This window comes from Scyliorhinus torazame, chromosome 18 (genome assembly GCF_047496885.1).
Source record: "Scyliorhinus torazame isolate Kashiwa2021f chromosome 18, sScyTor2.1, whole genome shotgun sequence".
Taxonomy (NCBI): domain Eukaryota; kingdom Metazoa; phylum Chordata; class Chondrichthyes; order Carcharhiniformes; family Scyliorhinidae; genus Scyliorhinus; species Scyliorhinus torazame.
In genome coordinates, this window is record NC_092724.1 from 42,796,065 (window position 1) to 42,815,831 (window position 19,767).

General features: G+C 44.6%; 1 protein-coding gene across 1 annotated transcript in view; it reads left to right on the top strand.

Moving 5' to 3' along the window:
- The first annotated feature begins 360 nt into the window (after nt 1-360).
- Nucleotides 361-19,767, top strand: part of LOC140395170 (G-protein coupled receptor 54-like) — a 72,203-nt gene continuing 52,796 nt past the window's right edge. The window contains exons 1-2 of the mRNA XM_072482674.1: nt 361-796; nt 1,459-1,583. Coding sequence (XP_072338775.1) covers nt 556-796; nt 1,459-1,583 — 366 coding nt within the window. The 5' untranslated portion in view covers nt 361-555. The remainder of the gene's footprint in view (nt 797-1,458; nt 1,584-19,767) is intronic.

Consider the following 19,767-nt stretch of genomic DNA (forward strand, 5'->3'; position numbering starts at 1 on the left):
ATGAAATGGCTCGGAATGTATACTTATATAAAATGTAGAAGAAAACCATCAATATTGTACAGATTCAACAGATTCTTGAAACGATTGAAGAATTCGAGTTGTTTGTTATTATTCGACTTTAAAGAAAGGTTTCTTCCTTTTCATTAGGGGTTGAGCAATGGCAGTTTAATCTCATAGACATGGGGGGGGCTTGTATTCTAGGAGAGCGCCCTCTTATCCTGCCGCCCCTCCGCTTTCATTTCAAAGACACATCATCGATCGCGTCAAAGGCTCTATATAAAAACACACGAGGGTTGCAGTCGCCTGGCATCGAGCCGACCTCCTTTTCCTCCGACTCTTGCTGTCAGTGAGCTCGGGCAGTGAGTTCTGAGTGAGGTCGCAGTTGATCCAGCTCCGTCAGTAAATGGTCTGAAGATGTCATTGGCCAAGCGCTGAAGTCGAGTGGCGTCTGGACAGGTACCAGCGCCTAACTGGAGAGGGGAATCGGCGTGAATCTCCCGGGAGAGGTCCATATGACTGATTGTTTTGAGCATCGTTTTTAATCCTTTCAGGAAGATGCTGGGCGCTTCTGCGGCCCCCTTCATGAATGAGTCTTTCCAATATCTGAACATTTCATGTTTGGAGGATGTCTGCAGTAACACGACAGCCGCTCCTAGCCCCCCGGTGTTGATGGACGCCTGGCTGGTGCCTCTCTTCTTCGGGATTCTGATGGTGGTCGGACTGGCTGGGAACTCGCTGGTGATTTGTGTGGTCACGAAGCACAAGCAGATGCGAACAGTTACCAACTTTTACATAGGTAAAATCGATGAGTTCTCCGACTTTCCCCATTTTACACGGGGTCGCCACAATGCTGGTTGATCGTCCCTTTCATATCCACCAGCGTTTTGTTAGTGCCCTTCATGCCGCTAACCCTCCCCATTTATCCAGCCTGGGATCGGTACAGTTAGTTTGTCTGCACCAGGGCTAACCTATATAATCCATATGGATCATTTATAATGGATGGTCTGTATCTGAAAAAATATATGCAGATTTATGCTTGATGATGAAACAAAATCTACTAAACTAACCATAAATTCTAGAGTCGGGGACATCAATGTAAAGCTGGTGAAAAAGGTTTATGTCACTAACCAGGCTCGGTAATAAAGGCTAATTTAGCTTTAGTCTCCCAGTTAATGTTTTGTTTTAAATTAAACCAGTAGCTGTAAAAATTCAGAAAACTATTCTGTATTTGTAAATCTAAAAGACCGAAGTTTGGATAAATATCGCTTTTGATACACAGGGAGTCAAATCCAATCCTTCAGCTCGTGATTAAAATGATTGACCTAATAAACTCAGAAATATTTAAGCTCTCTAAATTATGATGGTGATTAACAGAACTACGGCTTGGTTTGCAACTTGATTAATTTCTTAGTCCTCTTTTAGATTGAAATTGCTCTGAGCTTTTGTTTCTTTTTACAGCAAACCTGGCTACAACTGATATTATATTTCTGGTGTGCTGTGTTCCTTTCACCGCAGTCCTATACCCACTCCCCAGCTGGATTTTCGGAGAGTTCATGTGCAAATTTGTCAATTACATACAACAGGTGGGTTTTCCTTCTGCCTCTCCGAATGCAGCTACATTTGTTTTCCATGCTCATCCCAAATTTCATTGGTCACCGTTCGGGAGTTCATTTAATTAGTGTATGCATCTCGACATATTCCAGTCATTTTCGAGCTTTGTCATCGCCAACATGTAAAACGTACAGGTTCCGTTTATAGAACAACGTGGGACACGATTTGCATCTGTCCTCAAGAACATTTACCACCACCATGAAACGTCGTGACGTTGGTGAAGATTGTGGGCGTATTGTACCAGTCCCGTTCCAGCGCAGTCTGGAGCGCAGTCGTATGTTTGCACTGGGGTGATGTTTTAACCTGGCTCGCCCCTTTAAAGTTACTGCTTAAGTATTCCTTGTGGGGAAGTGGTTCAAATCCGCAAACTCAGGTAATGACAGTCGCTTGATAGCCTCTGAATGAATGTGAACTGAATGAAACTACTGACATTTCTTAAAGATTGTTTTGCACCAGTAACTTTGATGTGTTATATCTACAGTGTGTCATGCATGCATTAAACAGATTCCAGGAAAGATACATTTTATATCAAAAATCTCCACGATCTGCTTAAAAATGGCCCAAACTGCAAAGAAGTAGAAATGCTTTATTGATCTATCAGTTCTACTTAAGGATCCTACCTGAACACAAACCATCTTTAATAAGTTATTAGAAATTAGTTCAGTGGCGCCACCTGCTTCCTTAAGGGGTCTGGTTTCCTGATGCATACACGAGTTGCCTCCACTGTCCTGTATCTAGAAGTGTGATACAGAATATAACAGTGGAATTACATAGCATCCTGGATCAGATTTCCACATCTTATCATAGAATTTACAATGCAAAAGGAGGCCATTCGGCCCATCGAGTCTGCACCGGCTCTTGGAAAGAGCACCCTACCCAAGGTCAACACCTCCACCCTATCCCCATAATCCAGTAACCCCACCCACACTAAGGGCAATTTTGGACACTAAGGGCAATTTATCATGGCCAATCCACCAAACCTGCACATCTTTGGACTGTGGGAGGAAACCGGAGCGCCTGGAGGAAACCCACACACACACGGGGAGGATGTGCAGACTCCACACAGACAGTGACCCAAGCCGGAATCGAACCTGGGACCCTGGAGCTGTGAAGCAATTGTGCTATCCACAATGCTACCGTTCTTCTCTCACAGACCTGGAATATGGGTATCGCTGGCAAGGCCAGCATGTGTCAACTATCCCTAATTGCCATTGAGAAGGTGCTGGTGAACTGCCATCTTGAAACCACTTCGGCTGGTTGAAGGTGGGAGGATGAGTTGGGGGAGAATAGACTGGGGCCTGCGGTGTGAGGCAATACGCAGGGTGAATTCAACCTCCTCTTGCACGCAGATGAGCTTGATTCAGTTCAAGGTAGTGAAGAGGGTGCATGTGACTCGGGCAAGGATGTGTGGGTTCTTTCAATGGGTGGCCGATGAGTGTGATAAGTGCAGACGAGGGCCGGCGTACAACGCACACATGTTCTGGGATTGTGAGGAGCTGGCGAAGTACTGGGTGTGGTGATACGTATGTGCATAGTAATGCATAAAGTTAGATATACGACCTCCGACCAGTCGGTGGGGACAGAATCCACCATGTGACTCCACAGAACCGGCAGTTGATAATAAGTTGTACTGGAGGAAAGTTGCATTTGAAGTAGTTCCGGGGCAGCACGGTGGCACTGCTGCCTCACGGCGCCGACTTCCCAAGTTCGATCCCGGCTCTGGGTCACTGTCCGTGTGAAGTTTGCACATTCTCCCCACGTTTGCGTGGGTTTCGTCCCCACAACCCAAAGATGTGCAGGCTAGGTGGATTGGCCACGCTAAATTGCCCCTTAATTGGAAAAGTAGTTCCAGGAGAATTCAAGTATTCGTTACCGTTTGTATTATAGTTCCTTAGTCATCTTTCCACATGTTCATTTTGTTAATAAACTATCTTACTAGTCAAAGAACTAGATGTTCTGTGTGCATCTTTACTATGGCCACAACACAGAACGTAACACTGGGAAATGGTGTTTGGGACGTTGTGGGGCTGGGAGTCAGGCCAGACCCAATGTTGGTGACCTTCGGGGTATCGGAAATGCCGGAGCTGATAGAGGGTAAGGGAGTTGATGTTGTGCCTACACTTTTCTAATTGGCCAGCGAAGGGTCTTGCTGAATTGGATACGCTGGCAGGAATAGCGGCCTGGCTAGAGGACCTGTATGACTTTCTATGGCTGGAAAAGATCAAATTTGAGTTGAAGGGGGTCGGAGGATGGCTTTGAGGCATGGTGGAGATTGTTCATGACAATGTTTGAGGAACTGTTAATCGCAGGGGATGGGTAGGGGGTAAAAATTGTACAAACTGTGGATTGTGAGGTTGTTGTGTATGTCACTGTTTTCTTTACACACATTTGTGATAAAACACGTTTCAAAAAAAATGTCTGGCTTACATGTGACTCCAGTCCCTACGCAGCTAACACACCATGAAGTGGTTAAGGAACAATTAATACAAAGTTTAAAAGTAAGGAAAAAGATCAGAAGGGCTTATCAACAATAATCCAAGCATTGTATTAAGACAAGACTTGGGCAATCCAAGTCCAGCCATACTGTAACGTCCACATCATTAACACTCACAGACTTGTACCCAAGTTGGAATAACTGTTTCTCAGACCAGTTCGGCAGCAGTTCGACATAATATTGAGCACAGAATCACAAATATAAAGAACAAGAATTTACGTAGTGATATTTACGTAGTCTTTGGGTTTTAAATTGTAGACAGTCTGATTGACACATCAGGCTTTCTGTAGTCATGTGACCATGTCATGAGAGTGTCTCTCTCTGTCTGGAGGCAAGTATCTTAAGATCAGTTCAATAAAGCCTCTCCCAGAAGCACACACAGTTAAAGACTGTTAAAGTCCTGATACTTGCAACATGGTGTCAGAGAGTAGTAAAAACTAGAACCATTAGATTGAGGTGTGTGGGACAATGTCATATCTGCTTACCTCACCGGCCACCTCTGTCCATGCCTTCTAGGTGAGGTGGGTGGCCTCTGTCATAATATACACCAGTATATCATGGTACAGCCACACACTGATGGACACACAGTGGGACCAATCAACACACACAACACCGCAGCCAATCACCAGTCAGAGCACACACAGTATAAAGACAGGGGGCATCAGAGTTCCCGCTCATTCGAGTTGCAGCTAGCTAGGAGGACAGAGCTCACAGCCTGCAGCACAGACATTCACCGTGTGCTGAGTGCATCGACTGGTTAGGACAAGGCAAAGGTCTTTAGTTAAAGTTAGTATCATGTTAACCCACAGTCAGAGTATGTTACAACAGTTAATGATTCAATAAAATAGTGTTGCACTATTTCAAGTGTTGGTGACCTGTATGTGTTCCACGGATCCAGAGCACCCAACACAACAGCCTCCTCCTTCCATCCATAGGCATTAATATGTCCCTCACGGCTGTCACTGCCTCAACCAGGGCTCTGAGGCAATTGTCCGGGAAATGAGAGGCTTGCTGGAACTCCCCTCCCACCTCCGGTGCCTCCCAGCACTGGTTATTCTGCAGATAGTGATGCCTCAGCGACCTTTGCATGCCGCTCTGAAACTTGGCTGCCATTGGACGTGGCGTCCCCTGGTCGCCTGCCCTGCTGACCCCAATGCTGCCGTGATTTACGATGTCTGCAACTTAAGTGGCCAGTCAGCATAATATCGGTCAGGTGGGATCAGGAATTAGCAGCTTCATTCATGTACCGCCTGCCAATAGTGCATGTCACGTATGAAATTCTGCCCAAAGTAACAGTGGAGTCTGACCACAAGCCGCTTAAGACCATATGACATAGGAGCAGAATTAGGCCCCTCAGCCTCAGAAGTACATCCCTGGTCTTGTATTCTATCCCTCTCAACATAAATGCTAACATTGCATTTGCCTTCCTAACCGCTGACTGAACCTGCACGTTAACCTTAAGAGACTCTTGAACAAGGACTCCTAAGTCCCTTTGTGCTTCTGATTTCCTAAGCATTTCCCCATTTAGGAAATAGTCTATGCCTCTATTTCCCTTCCAAAGTGCATAACCTCACGCTTTTCCACATTGTATTCCGTCCGCCACTTCTTTGCCCCACTCCTAGCCTGTCCAAGTCTTTCTGCAGCCCCCTGCTTCCTCAATACTACGTGTCCCTCTGCAGATCTTTGTATCATCTGCAAACTTAGCAACAGTGCCTTCAGTTCCTTCTTCCAGATCATTGATGTATATTGTGAAAAGTTGTGGTCCCAGCACAGACACCTGAGGCACCCCACTAGTCACCGGCTGCCATCCTGAAAAAGACCCCTTTAGTGGCCCAATGTCTATTTTTCGCCTCTCTTGTACCTTTTATATATTGAAAAAGCTCTTCTATCTTCTTTTATATTACCAGTTAGCTTGCACTCATATTTCATCGTCTCCCCTCTTATTGCTTTTTTAGTTGTCCTCTGCTTGCTTTTAAAGGCTTCCCAATTCTCTAGCTTCTCACTAATTCACGCCACTTTGTATGTTTTTTCTTTTTGCTTTTACGCTGTCCTTGACTTTCCTCGTCAGCCACGGATGCCTTGTCCTCCCCTTAGCATGTTTCCTCCTCCTTGGGACAAATTTCTGTTGTGCCTCCCGAATAATCCCCCAGAACTCCTGCCATTGCTGTTCCACTGTCTTCCCTGCTAGGCTCCCTTTCCAATCAAATCTGGCCAGCTCCTCCCTCATGTCTTTGTAGTTACATTTATTTAAATGTAATACCGTTACAGCTGATTCCAGCTTCTCCCTCTCAAACTGCAGGGTAAATTCTATCATATTGTGGTCACTGCTCCCTAAGGATTCCTTCACCTTAAGTTCCTGACTAAAGTCTGCCTCATTACACATCACCAAATCCAGAATTGCCTGTTTCCTCGTTGGCTCTGTCACAAGCTGCTCCATAAAACATCTCTTAAACATTCCACAAATTCCTTTTCTTGGGATCCACTGGCAACCTGATTTTCCGAGTCCAACTGCATATTGAAGTCCCCAATGATTATTGTAATATTGCCTTTTTTACATGCCTTTTCTATCTCCTGATTTATTTTCTGCCCCACATCCTGACTACTGCTAGGGGGCCTTTTTACCTTTGCAATTCCTCAACTCTACCCACAGAGATTCTATGCCTTCTAATCCCATATCGCTCCTTGCTATCGATTCCTTAACTTCATTCCTTAAGAACAATGTAATCCCGCCCCCTTTGCCCATCTGCCTGTCCATTCGAAAGGACACATATCCTTGTATATTTAGATCCCAGCCCTGATCCCCTTGCACCCAAGTCTCTGTGATGCCCACAACATCGTACCGGCAATTTCAATGTGTGCAACAAGCTCATTTACCTTGTTCCGTAGACTGTGCGCATTTAGGTACAATGCCCTCAGTCCTGCATTGACCACCTCCCTTCTCACACTTGTCACCTCTTTTGCTCTGCTTGAGGGTGATGTTGTTCTCTTATTTTTGTTCTCTATTTCCCGTTCAGTTATTACACCTTCCAAGCTAATGCTCTGATTCCCATCCCCCTGCCATACTAATTTAAATCCTCCCGAGTGACACTAGCAAACCTCTTAGCCAGGATATTGGTGCCCTCCAGTTTAAATGCAGTTTAATATGGCACAGGGAGTAATCTTGAGATTACAACCCTAGAGGTCCTGCTTTTTAGCTTATTGCGTAACTCCTTGAACTCCTTCTGCAGGACCTCATCACTCTTCCTGCCTATGTCGTTCGTACCCATGTGTACTACGACCTCTGGCTGCTCACCCTCCTCCTTCAGGATATCCTGTGTTCGTTCAGAGACATCCTTGACCCTGGCATCAGGGAGGCAACATACCAGCCTGGAGTCTCTTTCACGTCCACAGAAGTGCCTATCTGTATCCCTATAACTATCGCTCTCCTGCATTTTTCCTCCCCTGCTGAGCAACAGAGCCAGTTGTGGTGCTACTGTTCTGGCTGCTGTTGTTTTCGCCTGATAGGCTATCCCCCCCCAACAGTATCCAACAGTATCCAAAACGGTATACATGTTAGAGAGGGGGAAAGCCACAGGTGATTCCTGCACTGACTACCTGCCCTTTCTAGCGGTCACCCATCTGTCTGCCTGCACCTTGGGTGTGACCACATCTCTATAACTCCTATCTATGACGCTTTCCACCACCTGCACACTCCTAAGTGCATCGAACTGCTGCTCCAACTGAACCATGCAGTCTGTGAGGAGCTGCCATTGGTTACACTTCCTGCAGACGTAGTTGACCGGAACGCTAGAAGAGTCATGGATCTTCCGCATCTCACATTTAAAGCACTGCACCCCGCTGAGTGACATTTATGCACTAGTTAATTAATTCAAAATAAATACTTAAATTGTTATTTGATTAAGTTACAATTAACTATATGGCCCTGGTGCTAGATTTTTACTGCAAAATTAAATGCTAAATACTAATCTCTGCCCTCAGGTTTAGTTACTCCTCTACCTAATAAATTAATTTGTTTTAATTAGTTTTTTCAATGTTATCTTTTTGGCAAATTTAACAGATTTCCTGCCAGCCTTCAGGTCACAGCTTTATTGTTATGTCACTTCAGTTCCCCCCCCCCCCCCCCCCCCTCCCAAATTTGAAAAGGGTCTTTATATCACTTACCTTCCCAGGATGCTCTCTGGATCTCTTCCTGCAGATTACCATTCACAAAGCCAGACGAAAGATATCAAAACAAAAGGGAAAAGCACCTCCTCCCACTCTGCACCGAATTACCACACTGCTCTAAATTACTCAGTTTAAAGGCAAAGGAAAACCGGCCAAAGAACAAAACAAACAAAAAAAAGATTCTTCAACCAACCTGGTGAACTATGACCTGTGGCAATCAATGCAATGAAAGATGGTGAAGCGTAAGCTGGAGAGTTTAAAGGAACCCTACCAGCTTCAAGTATCGGATAACTTAGACGAAAACTGGTGCGTTTTCAAACAGCAATTTAAGCTCTATGTTTCAGCCCTTGGCCTGCAGACACAGCCTGATGGGAGGCACATTGCGTTGCTGCTAATGGTGGAAGGTCTGCGAGCTATTGAAATCAACAATACATTTGCTTTCGATAGCGAAGAGGACAGCAAGAGATACGAGCAAGTGATAACGTACTTTGATCGACATTGCTCCTCCAAAAAGAATGAGACATTTGAGAGATATATTTTCCATCCGCATTCCCAGAAACCGGGCAAATTTTTTGACAATTTTGTCACTGTCTTGAGGCTGAAGGCCCAGTCCTGCAATTTCAGTACTCTAATATCCTCAATGATCCGCGACCAAATAGTATTTAGAATTTCATATGACAAGCTGCATGAAAGATTGCTATGGGAGGAATATTTGGTATTGGAAAAAGCAATTAAGATTTGTCATGCGAGTGAGTTGGCTGCACAGCAGATCAGTACACTCAGCTCGAAACATTTTGGCGCCAACTTGGAGGAAGACGCCAGCGCCATCAGCACTGTGATGCAGGTCAATAGGAAAAATGGTCTCAGTGCGGGCAGCTATTTTAAGCAGCTGAGCGGGTCTGCCATTTTATGCCAGAAGTGTGGCAACCGACATTCCCGTGGCAATGTCCAACATATGGAAAAGTATGCTCCAGGTGCAGCAAAATGAATCATTTTGTGAAACAATGTTTTTCGCGTCCTTCAATGGACCAATTCAGAGCAGTTAATGCAGTGGAGGAGATGCCTCGAGAAGAGCAGCTCATTATTGATTTAATTTCAGTGAAGGGCCATAGCGGTCCAACCGAAACGAGTGAAGGAATCCTTCAAAATAGTCGTGAGCGGCTGCATGGGCCAGACAGCAAGTGGCTAGACAGTTACTGTGGCTTGCAATGAGATGTGCTGGTATACTCACTACATGAGAAACAAGCAAAAGTCTAGGCGAAAGACAACAAATCCAACGAGGTGCTGGAAGAGCCAAAGGGAATTCCAGGCTTCTGGTTAACAGTCTTCAAGAAGGCGTATATACTCAATCGCATGATACAGGAGCATGAAGAGCCCATATTAAAGCATCTACAAGATGTAAGCGTTAAATGTTCAGAGCATACACAGCCGAGAAGCTTCACTCTGCAGTTTACGTTTGAGCCAAATGAGTATTTTACGAATGAGGTAATTACCAAAGCGTATCAGCTGGAATCGCAGATGGGACTTCTCATTTTGTGATGAACCAGAAATCACGGGATGCACTTGGTGCCAAATTGAATGAAAGAAATGAAAAAATGTCACATTGAAAACCATTAAAATTAAGCCGAAGCATTGCGGTCAGAGCACTCACAAAACGGTTACAAAAACGGTACCAAATGATTTGTTTTCCAATTTCTTCAGTCCTCCAGAAGCTCCTCAGCATGGAATGTTAAATAAACGTTCTGCAGCAAAACTCACTGCTGACTTTGAAATTGGTCAAATCCTGTGTGAACACATAATTCCATGTGCAATGTTGTATTTTACAAGAGAAATATTTGCTGATGACACTGACTCCGAATATGTGTACCCTCATGAATACTACGAACACTATGAAGAAGTAAGCCAAGGATTGGACGATGAGCCGGAGTTGGACGAATATGAAACGCTAGTGAAACTATTTCACAGCAAAGGTGGTAAACTCAGTGAGGAAGCCTGTGCTGCGCTACATCGGTGGTTTGGCGGGAATGACGAGGTGATCACAAGGGATGCCCAGCCTATGCCGGAACCGAGAAATGCGAATACACTGAGATGGCACATTTAGAAATGGACAGCAAGATTGCTGCAGCAGACACCTCAGGGAAAACCGATGCAGCTCCGGATCAACTGAAAACAGAGGACATTATACCAATTTTTGCCACGACAGACATTACTGGAAGAGTTACTGGACGCAAGCATACTAGAGAAAGGAAACTGTAGCGGCATGTATGACGGACTGGTAGAAGGGACCGCCACCGTACTGGACGCAACAAGAATGAAATGGGAGGAGGACCTGGGGACCGAAATAGGCAAGAGACTCTGGAGTGAAGCACTGTATAGGGTGAATTCCATCTCCACGTACGCAAGGCTCAGCCTGACGCAACTAAAAGTGGTACATAGAGCCCACTTAACAAGAACCCTTATGAGTAGGTTCTTCCCGGAGGTGGAGGATAGATGTGAACGGTGCCAAGGAGGCCCGGCCAACCACGCCCACATGTTCTGGTCTTGCCCCAGACTTGTGGAGTACTGGACAGCCTTCTTCGAGGCAATGTCCAAAGTGGTGGGGGTGAGGGTGGAGCCATGCCCGAAAGTGGCGGTCTTCGGGGTTTCAGACCAGCCAGATCTATTCCTGGGCAGGAGGGCGGACGCCCTTGCCTTTGCCTCCCTGATCGCCCGCCATAGAATCCTGTTCGGCTGGCGGTCAGCAGCACCACCCAAATCTGCAGACTGGCTGTCCGACCTCTTGGAATCTCACCAAATGGAGAAAATCAAATTCGCCATCCGAGGGTCAGACGACGGCTTCCACAAAACGTGGGAGCCGTTCACCCAATTGTTCCAGGACCTGTTTGCGGCCAACAAACAAGCAGAAGAATAGCCAGGTAGCCAAGAACCAGGGGAAAGCAGCCCAAAGCATTAGAGGGAGAGATAGACCGGGAGAGGAGGGGGGGGGGGGGGGTGAAAGCTAAATCTAAGAGGAATCTAAGTTTCCAACCACAGGGGGAGGAGGTGGAGTGGGGGATGAAGAGGGAAGTGACAGGGAACAACAGAGGAGAGCCAGGGAGGTATGTGCAGGGGGGTGGGGGGGAACGTTAACAAACTTGGCATCCACATGTACAGAGAAAAAGGAGAATACAGGCGGAAGACGGGAGGGCCGGCTGAAGCGGTAGTGAGCACGAGATGACAACGGCAGCGAAATCCGTCCGGGAGAGGCAAGGGACAACACCAGCATCAGACCCATTCGAGGATTGCCCTTCGTAATTGTCTCTCCGGCACCCAATTGTATATCTACTCCCCCCTCCCCCCCACAAACAGATGCCTACTGATGTGTGTAAATCATTTTGCCAAGTGTACAGAGTTGCTGCTGCTGGGCGGGTTCACGAGACCCCACCAGTTACATTATTTGATTTTGTACTTCTCTCGTGTTGTTACTGTTTTTTTTTCTTTTCTCCTCTCCCTTCGTGATTTGTGTGTGTGTGCCCTTCTCTTCATATATCCTGTGCACATAACGGGAAATATACTTTGTTCAAAAAGCCAATATAAAACATTTATTTTAAAAAATTCTACCAATTCTGGAAAAGTTAGCTCCAGAAGCATATGGGGAGCCATCGAGGCCCCGTGAAGAAGTTCAGATAATGGACTCCCCGAGACTTGAAGCCATTCCACCGCAGGAGGAGTTCGAAGAGCAGGTGAAGGCATCCTTTTGCAATCGATGATACTTACATCATAATCCATGGCAAGGATGAACCATGGCTTGCATCACCACAAACACAGTTGATATAGCATCGGAATGCAGTTCCATGGCACTGGATGACACATACATACTGTCACACGAGGAGGCTGAGTCCCCACGTGGGCTATCGGCAAAAGATGAGGTGTGCATCTCGAGTGACGAGGAGTGATCATGTGGGCGGCAAACACAAGACAAAGGGGCAGTGCCCAGCGATGTGGATGCCAATCCTACCCAGACACCAGAATGTGCAGCAATCCAGACACTAGAGGGTAATCCATCTCAGTTACCAGAAGGCGAGGATCTGCAGCTGGTTGTTGAAAGTACTGAATTAGCTACCACCACACAGTCCCTCAGAAGCATGCCGACTCTGTCTCTCCAGATAACCCAAAACACACCAAATCCATGGCGCAGTCCAGCGACAAGATGGGTGCAACCAGAGTCAAACGAAGGGCGAAAAGCACTCAACAGACAGCTCTCAAGAAAGATCAGAGGAGCGGTCACAAGCTAACAATCAAACCAAAAAAGAGGAAGAGAAGGAGAATGGGGGATACTGTGAGTCCCACCGAGGGCACCAAGAAAGAAGACGTTGGCAATGTGGCTGACAGGCCAGAGACAATACAGCAGAGCAGCGGCAGCAGAGAGCACCGCGAGAGCACACAGCAACATGGCATTCAACAGCATCGGACAAAGAAACTAAAGAAGCTGAAAACACGAGGCTGGCCAACAAGAAAACCAGAGTTCAAGACGCATCGACTAAAAAGGATAAAAAACAAAAGACCGGCATGGAAACCAGTTTTCCAGAAAGCTGACAAGACCTCAGATGATCAGCGTGGTGATCCTGTCAGAGGTGCACAATACACTGTGCACAACGGACACTTGTAACAGACATATCATGGAAATTAAAGCACAGTTAAATCAACATGTTATGTAAATTGAAACTCAGGTAAACTCTGTAAGGATACATGCCACATGTGTTGAAGTATAATGCAAATAATGATTCTGTGTATGTCAAAGGATGTCTCAATGTAAATGGTCTCAGCTTCAAAGGAAGGGGGATGTGGTGGTATGTCTGTGAGTAAGATTGAATGCAGATAGCAATGCGACCTCCAACCAGTTGGTGATGTCAGACCTTGGTCATGTGGTGTGGTGGACTCATCAGTTGATAATAAGGCATACACAAGGACAGCCACACATCGGATAGTTCCAGAGCAACCTCGTGTGTATAGCATTCTGCATGTTATCCTTCCGTGTGTTAAATAATAAATCATCATTCTAAGTAACTTCTCAACAGTTCTGTGAGTATCGCTGCTCCTGCAAGGCCACAGAACACAACAATCAACAATGCGCTCTTGGATGTACAGATATCCCAACATCAGCCTCTCACTTCTTGAAAGCAACCAGTGAGACTTTTAATAAAGTTGAATCTGAAGCAAAGGAAAACCTGCCTGATATAGACTACAGGTGTATAAATAAACGGAAAATGATCAGAAAAAAGTAAGTCAGGGATGGTAAAGTACTTAATGCTTTCTCCAAGACACAGGTTTTGGGCAAAATCCTGTACCTCTATGATGAGTGCACTTGAAATCAATTTGAAGAAAAGAGCAATCCCATGTAAAAATGTTGGAAATGCCTTTTCATTTTTGGTTGATTTACGTAACTTAGCAAAATGGCTGTGTGTAAATGTAAAACCTCTGATGAAAGACTATCCAGAAGATGTCAATGAGTGATTGATTGATTGATATTTATTATCACAAGTACCGAAGTACAGTGAAAAGTATTTTTCTGCGGCCAAGGGAACGTACACATTAGATAAAAGAATAATCGACAGAGTACATTGACAAATGGTATATCAACAAATAGTGATTGGTTACAGTGTGGAACAAGGTCCAAACAAGCAATACACGAGCAAGAACAGGAGTCGTGAATAGTGTTCTTATAGGGAACAGATAAGTCCGAGGGAGAGTCGTTGAGGAGTCTAGTAGCTGTGGGGAAGAAACTGTTCCTATGCCTGGATGTGCGGGTTTCAGACTTCTGGTATCTTCTGCCTGATGGAAGGGTCTGGAAGAGGGCAAAGCCTCTGTGTGAGGGGTCTCTGAAAATGCTGTCTGCCTTCCTGAGGCAGCGGGAGGTGTAGACAGAATCAATGGGAGGGTGGCAAGCTTGTGTGGTGCGTTGGGCTGAGTTCACCACACTCTGCAGTTTCTTGCAGTCTTGGGCTGAGAAATTGCCATACCAAGCTGTGATGCAGCCGGATAGGATGCTCTCTATGGCACACCTGTAGATGTGCCATGTGTAGATTTGTAGATGTGTAATGTTAATCCTCATTGGGGAAATAAAGCACTTCTATGGTTATATTAAGGACATTCATGCAGTTAAAGGTTATTTTAGCCACCAGTGTCTGTATCAAGTCATCATCCAAGATAAGATTCAGTTGGCAATCCCTAATGTAGAGAAACACCATTATGACTATTTCTGAGTCTAATGGTAACAAACTGTTCAGAGGAAAGGTCATTTTCCATGACTGAAAAGCGTAAAAAATGAATGGCAGACAACAAAGCTTGTATATTGAAGTTAAAAACTTCATAGCTTATCATTTGATGACAACATCAATTATGTTGCTCTCTAAAAATCATGAAAGAAAATGTTTTAAATGGTTTACTTCATGTGATGTGCAAACAGACACATTGCAGGTTGCATTATTGCTTCCATTTAGTAAGCTGCTGATTGTATACCAGCTTTTCAATTGGTGTTGATAAAAAGTTTTCATATCCAGTAATTAAGAAATCATGCACACATTTTAATTTGGAAGTATTATATAATGCAAAGAGGTATTATGGAAGATGTATTTTAGTTAAATTATAAAAAAAGCCTTCACCTTTGGTCAGATGCACACATAAAGCTTTCATATTTACATTTTCAGTGTCCTTTCTGTGAGAATAATAAAGCATTATTTTTGTTATATGGGGCATCTTAAAACATAATTTAGGGCCTCAGCATGTCATGATCCATCCCTGGATGGTGCCGAGTTTCTTGAGTGTTGTTGGAGCTGCACTTATTCAGGCAAATGGAGAGTATTCCATCACACTCCTGACTTGTGTCTTGTGGACGGTTGATGAGCTTTGTGGAGTCAGGAGGTGAGTTACTCACTACAGAATTCCCAGCCTTTGATCTGCTCTTGTAGCCACAGTATTTATGTGGCTGATCCAGTACACTTTCTGGTCAGTGATAACTCCCAGAATGTTGTGGAGATGCCGGCATTGGACTGGGGTGAGCACAGTAAGAAGTCTTACAACACCAGGTTAAAGTCCAACAGGTTTGTTTCGATATCACTAGCTTTCGGAGCGCTGCTCCTTCCTCAGGTGAATGAAGAGGTATGTTCCAGAAACATATATATAGTCAAATTCAAAGATGCCAGACAATGCTTGGAACGTGAGCATTAGCAGGTGATTAAATCTTTACAGATCCAGAGATGGAATAACCCCAGGTTTAGGAGGTGTGAATTGTGTCAAGCCAGGACAGTTGGTAGGATTTCGCAGGCCAGATGGTGGGGGATGAACGTAATGCGACATGAATCCCAGGTCCCGGTTGAGGCCACACTCATGTGTGCAGAACTTTCTGCTCAGCGATTTGCGTTGTCGCGCGTCCTGAAGGCCACCTTGGAGAACGCTTACCCGGAGATCAGAGGCTGAATGCCCTTGACTGCTGAAGTGTTCCCCAACTGGAAGGGAACATTCCTGCCTGGTGATTGTCACGTGATGTCCGTTCATTCGTTGTCGCAGCGTCTACATGGTCTTGCCAATGTACTACGCTTCGGGACATCCTTTCCTGCAGCATATGAGGTAGACAACGTTGGCCGAGTCGCACGAGTATGTACCGCGTACCTGGTGGGTGGTGTTCTCACGTGTAATGGTGGTACCCATGTCGATGATCAGGCACGTCTTGCAGAGATTGCCATGGCAGGGTTGTGTGGTGTTGTGGTCGCTGTTCTGAAGGCTGGGTAGTTTGCTGCAAACAATGGTTTGTTTGAGGTTGCGCGGTTGTTTGAAGGCAAGTAGTGAGGGTGTGGGGATGATCTTGGCAAGATGTTCATCTTCATCGATGACGTGTTGAAGGCTGTGAAGAAGATGTTGTAGTTTCTCCGCTCCGGGAAAGTACTGGACGACGAAGGGTATTCTGTCGGTTGTGTCCCATGTTTGTCTTCTGAAGAGGTCGGTGCAGTTTTTTGCTGTGACGCGTTGGAACTGTCAATCGATGAGTCGAGCGCCATATCCCATTCGTACGAGGGCATCTTTCAACGTCTGTAGATGTCTGTTATGCTCCTCCTCGTCTGAGCAGATCCTGTGTATACGGAGAGCTTGTCAATAGGGGATGGCTTCTTAATGTGTTTAGGGTGGAAGCTGGAGAAGTGGAGCATCGTGAGGTTATCCGTGGGGTTGCGGTAAAGCAAAGTGCTGAGGTGACCGTCCTTGATGGAGACGAGTGTGTCCAAGAATGCAACAGATTTTGCAGAGTAGTCCATGGTGAGTCTGATGGTTGGATGGAACTTATTGATGTCATCGTGTAGTCGTTTCAGTGATTCTTCGCCGTGGGTCCAAAGGAAAAAAATGTCATTGATGTATCTGGTGTATAATGTCGGTTGAAGGTCCTGTGCGGTGAGTAGGTCTTGTTCAAACTTGTGCATGAAGATGTTGGCATATTGGGGTGCGAATTTGGTCCCCATGGCTGTTCCATGCGTCTGGATGAAGAACTTGTTGTCGAAGGTGTAGACGTTGTGATCCAGAATGAAGCGGATGCGTTGCAGAATTGCATGTGGAGATTGGCAGTTGTCGGTGTTGAGTACTGAGGCTGTTGCAGTAATGCCATCATCATGGAGGGTGCTGGTGTAGAGTGCCGAGACGTCCATTGTGACGAGGAATGTTCCTGGTTCAACTGGTCCATGGGTGCTGAGTTTCCGTAGGAAGTCCGTTGTGTCGCGACAGAAGCTGGGCGTACCAGAATGTTGATAGTGGGGAATTCAGCAATGGTATTGCCATTTTAAATGTACTGATCTCATTACTCACTCCATTATTGAATGTCATGTTTATCTGGTAAATACCAAAGCAAAATAATTATTCAATATTTCTCCCATTTCCATCCCAGCCTTTTTTTATCGATGTGCCTGTAAAATATGTTACCATTTTTTTGTGTTCCCTGACAATTTAATGTCTTAGTTCCTCTTTGTCTTTCTAATTGCTGTTTGACTTCTCTCCTAATCTCATCAAAATCACTTTTATCATATACTCCTTTGCTATCTATGTACTTAATATATGCCTCTTTCCTAACCCTCAGTTGGTCTTTTATGTGTTTATTCATCTGTGGTGCCCCACTTTAGAATTACACAGGGCCAAATGAAGGAACAAAGAATCCGATATCAAAGGTAAAGAATACTTTGAAATTGATGAGTACATGGAAAACTCCAGGCATAGATGAAATAACAACAGAACATCTAAAAGCCCTTGGAGAAACAGAATTTGAGATGATAACAAAAACCTGTGATCAAATATATACCAAAGGATATATTCCAAGCGACTTGGGACATTCAGTGTCAGTTAAATTATGTAAGAAGCCTAAAACAATCATTTTAGAACTATAAGCTAAGTGTGACATCTCATGCAAATGATTTTGAAATCATAATACAAAGAAACAATAAGACATTTGAAGCAGGAATTGGTGAAATGCAGTCTGGATTTAGACCTGGAGTGGAAAGGGAATATTTAACCGAAGAAAAATCTTCAATGAATATCTACAATTAAACAAGAATAATTACATATGCTTCATAAAGTGTTCATAAAGTACCAAAAGCTGAGGCATTTTACTGAATTTTAAGATTGATAGTAAGATATGAGATATATCATATTGAGATCCTGCTTGTGCTGCTCCTCTCGCCCCTGATTGTGTTGCTCCTCAAAATAAACTTTTCTCCAATCTATTGGAGAAAATAATCGGCATCAGGCTAGAAGATAGATGAAGTATGTCGAAGGAACCTTGGCAGTGGACCTTGTAGATGGTACACACTGCTGCCACTGTGTATCAGTGGTGGAGGGAGTGGATGTTTAAAGTGGTGGATGGAGCGCCGATCAAGAGGAGGTGTTGAGCTTCATGGGTGTTGTTGGAGCTGCATTTATCAAGACAATGAAGAGTATTCCATCATACTCCTCACTTGTGTCTTGTAGATGTATGATGGGCTTTGGGGAGTCAGAGGTTTTCATCACACTTATGTCCTTCTCTATCAATATCTTAAAGCATATTACATTATGATCACTTTTACCCAGATATTTCCTTTTTTTTACTTCTTCTACTTTCTCTGGTCCATTTCCCATTACAAGATCCAATAGCAAATCTCCCCTTGTTAGACTTTTCATACATTTGGTTAGAAAGGAGTCCTGTACACATTGTAGAAACACCATTCCTTTAGCCCCTTCACCTACTTCTTCTGTCCAGTTTATATCAGGGCAATTGAAACCCCCTATGATCATTGTTCTACATTTTTTACTCAGTTCCTTAATTTATGCATTTCTTCCTTCACCTCCCTTGCACTAATTGGTGGGCTGAGACAATTATTACCTATTAGTATGATTGATCCTTTATTAGGTAACTTTGAACAGCTTAAGTAGGAAGCAATTGTTCCCCTTGGTTGAAGGTTCAATCACAAGGGGGCATAGATTTAGGGTGCATAGTTTTCGGGTGAGGGGCAGAAGACTGAGGGGATTTGAGAAAAATACTTTTCTATCAGAGGGTGGTGAGAATCTGGAATGCCCCACCCGGGAAAGTAATGGAGGCTTGAAACGTCACTACCTGTAAAAAGCACTTTAAAAAAATTATTTGTTCATGGGATGTGGGCATCACTGGCTGGGCCAGCATTTATTGCCTATTCCTGAGGACATTTAAGAATCAACCACATTGCTGTGGGTCTGGAGTCACATGTAGGCCAGACGAGGTAAGGATGACAGATTTATTTCCCTAAAGGGCTTTTAGGACAATCGACAATGGTTTCAAGGTCACCTTTAGGCTTTTAATTCCTGATATTTTTATTGAATTTAACTTTCATCATCTGCAGTGGCAGGATTCGAACCTGGCAGCTTCCACCTCAGATTTGCATCCTGGGGAGACACCTAGACATAGCGGTAGAGCTAGGAAGGCTAAGCACATTGAGGATCACTGAGGGTACCGAGGGAGGGGGGGAAGAGGGTGTGATGGGGAGAGTGGAGAGGCACCATCGGGAGTGGGGAATTGTAATATACCTGTGACACATTAAAAACCCTTAAGCATCTTTTATTATACTCCTGTATTATCTTTTATTACACTTCTCTGTGTGTCTTGATATACTATGGAGTGTAATATGTGTTACTCAAACCTCGGTTACTGATGAGGTCTTCTGAATCTCGATGAACAAGAACTCAAACTTGTCCAGTAGTAACAAAAGGTTTATTGAGTAACTATAACAATAATTGCATGAGTTCTTTACTTTAACATTGATACTAGTGATAAGGTTAACAAGATTTAACTACAGTGTATACACCTAACTCCACTAACCATCTGAACTAATCTGATACTCATGTCCTGGTCACAGTACACCCAAAAGAGAGGGAGTGGGACCCAATGTGGTTTCTTTTATACTACTCTAGTGATCATGTGGTGCTACTGATTACACATTAACCCCTTATGTACATGCACATACAGAGATCACTACATC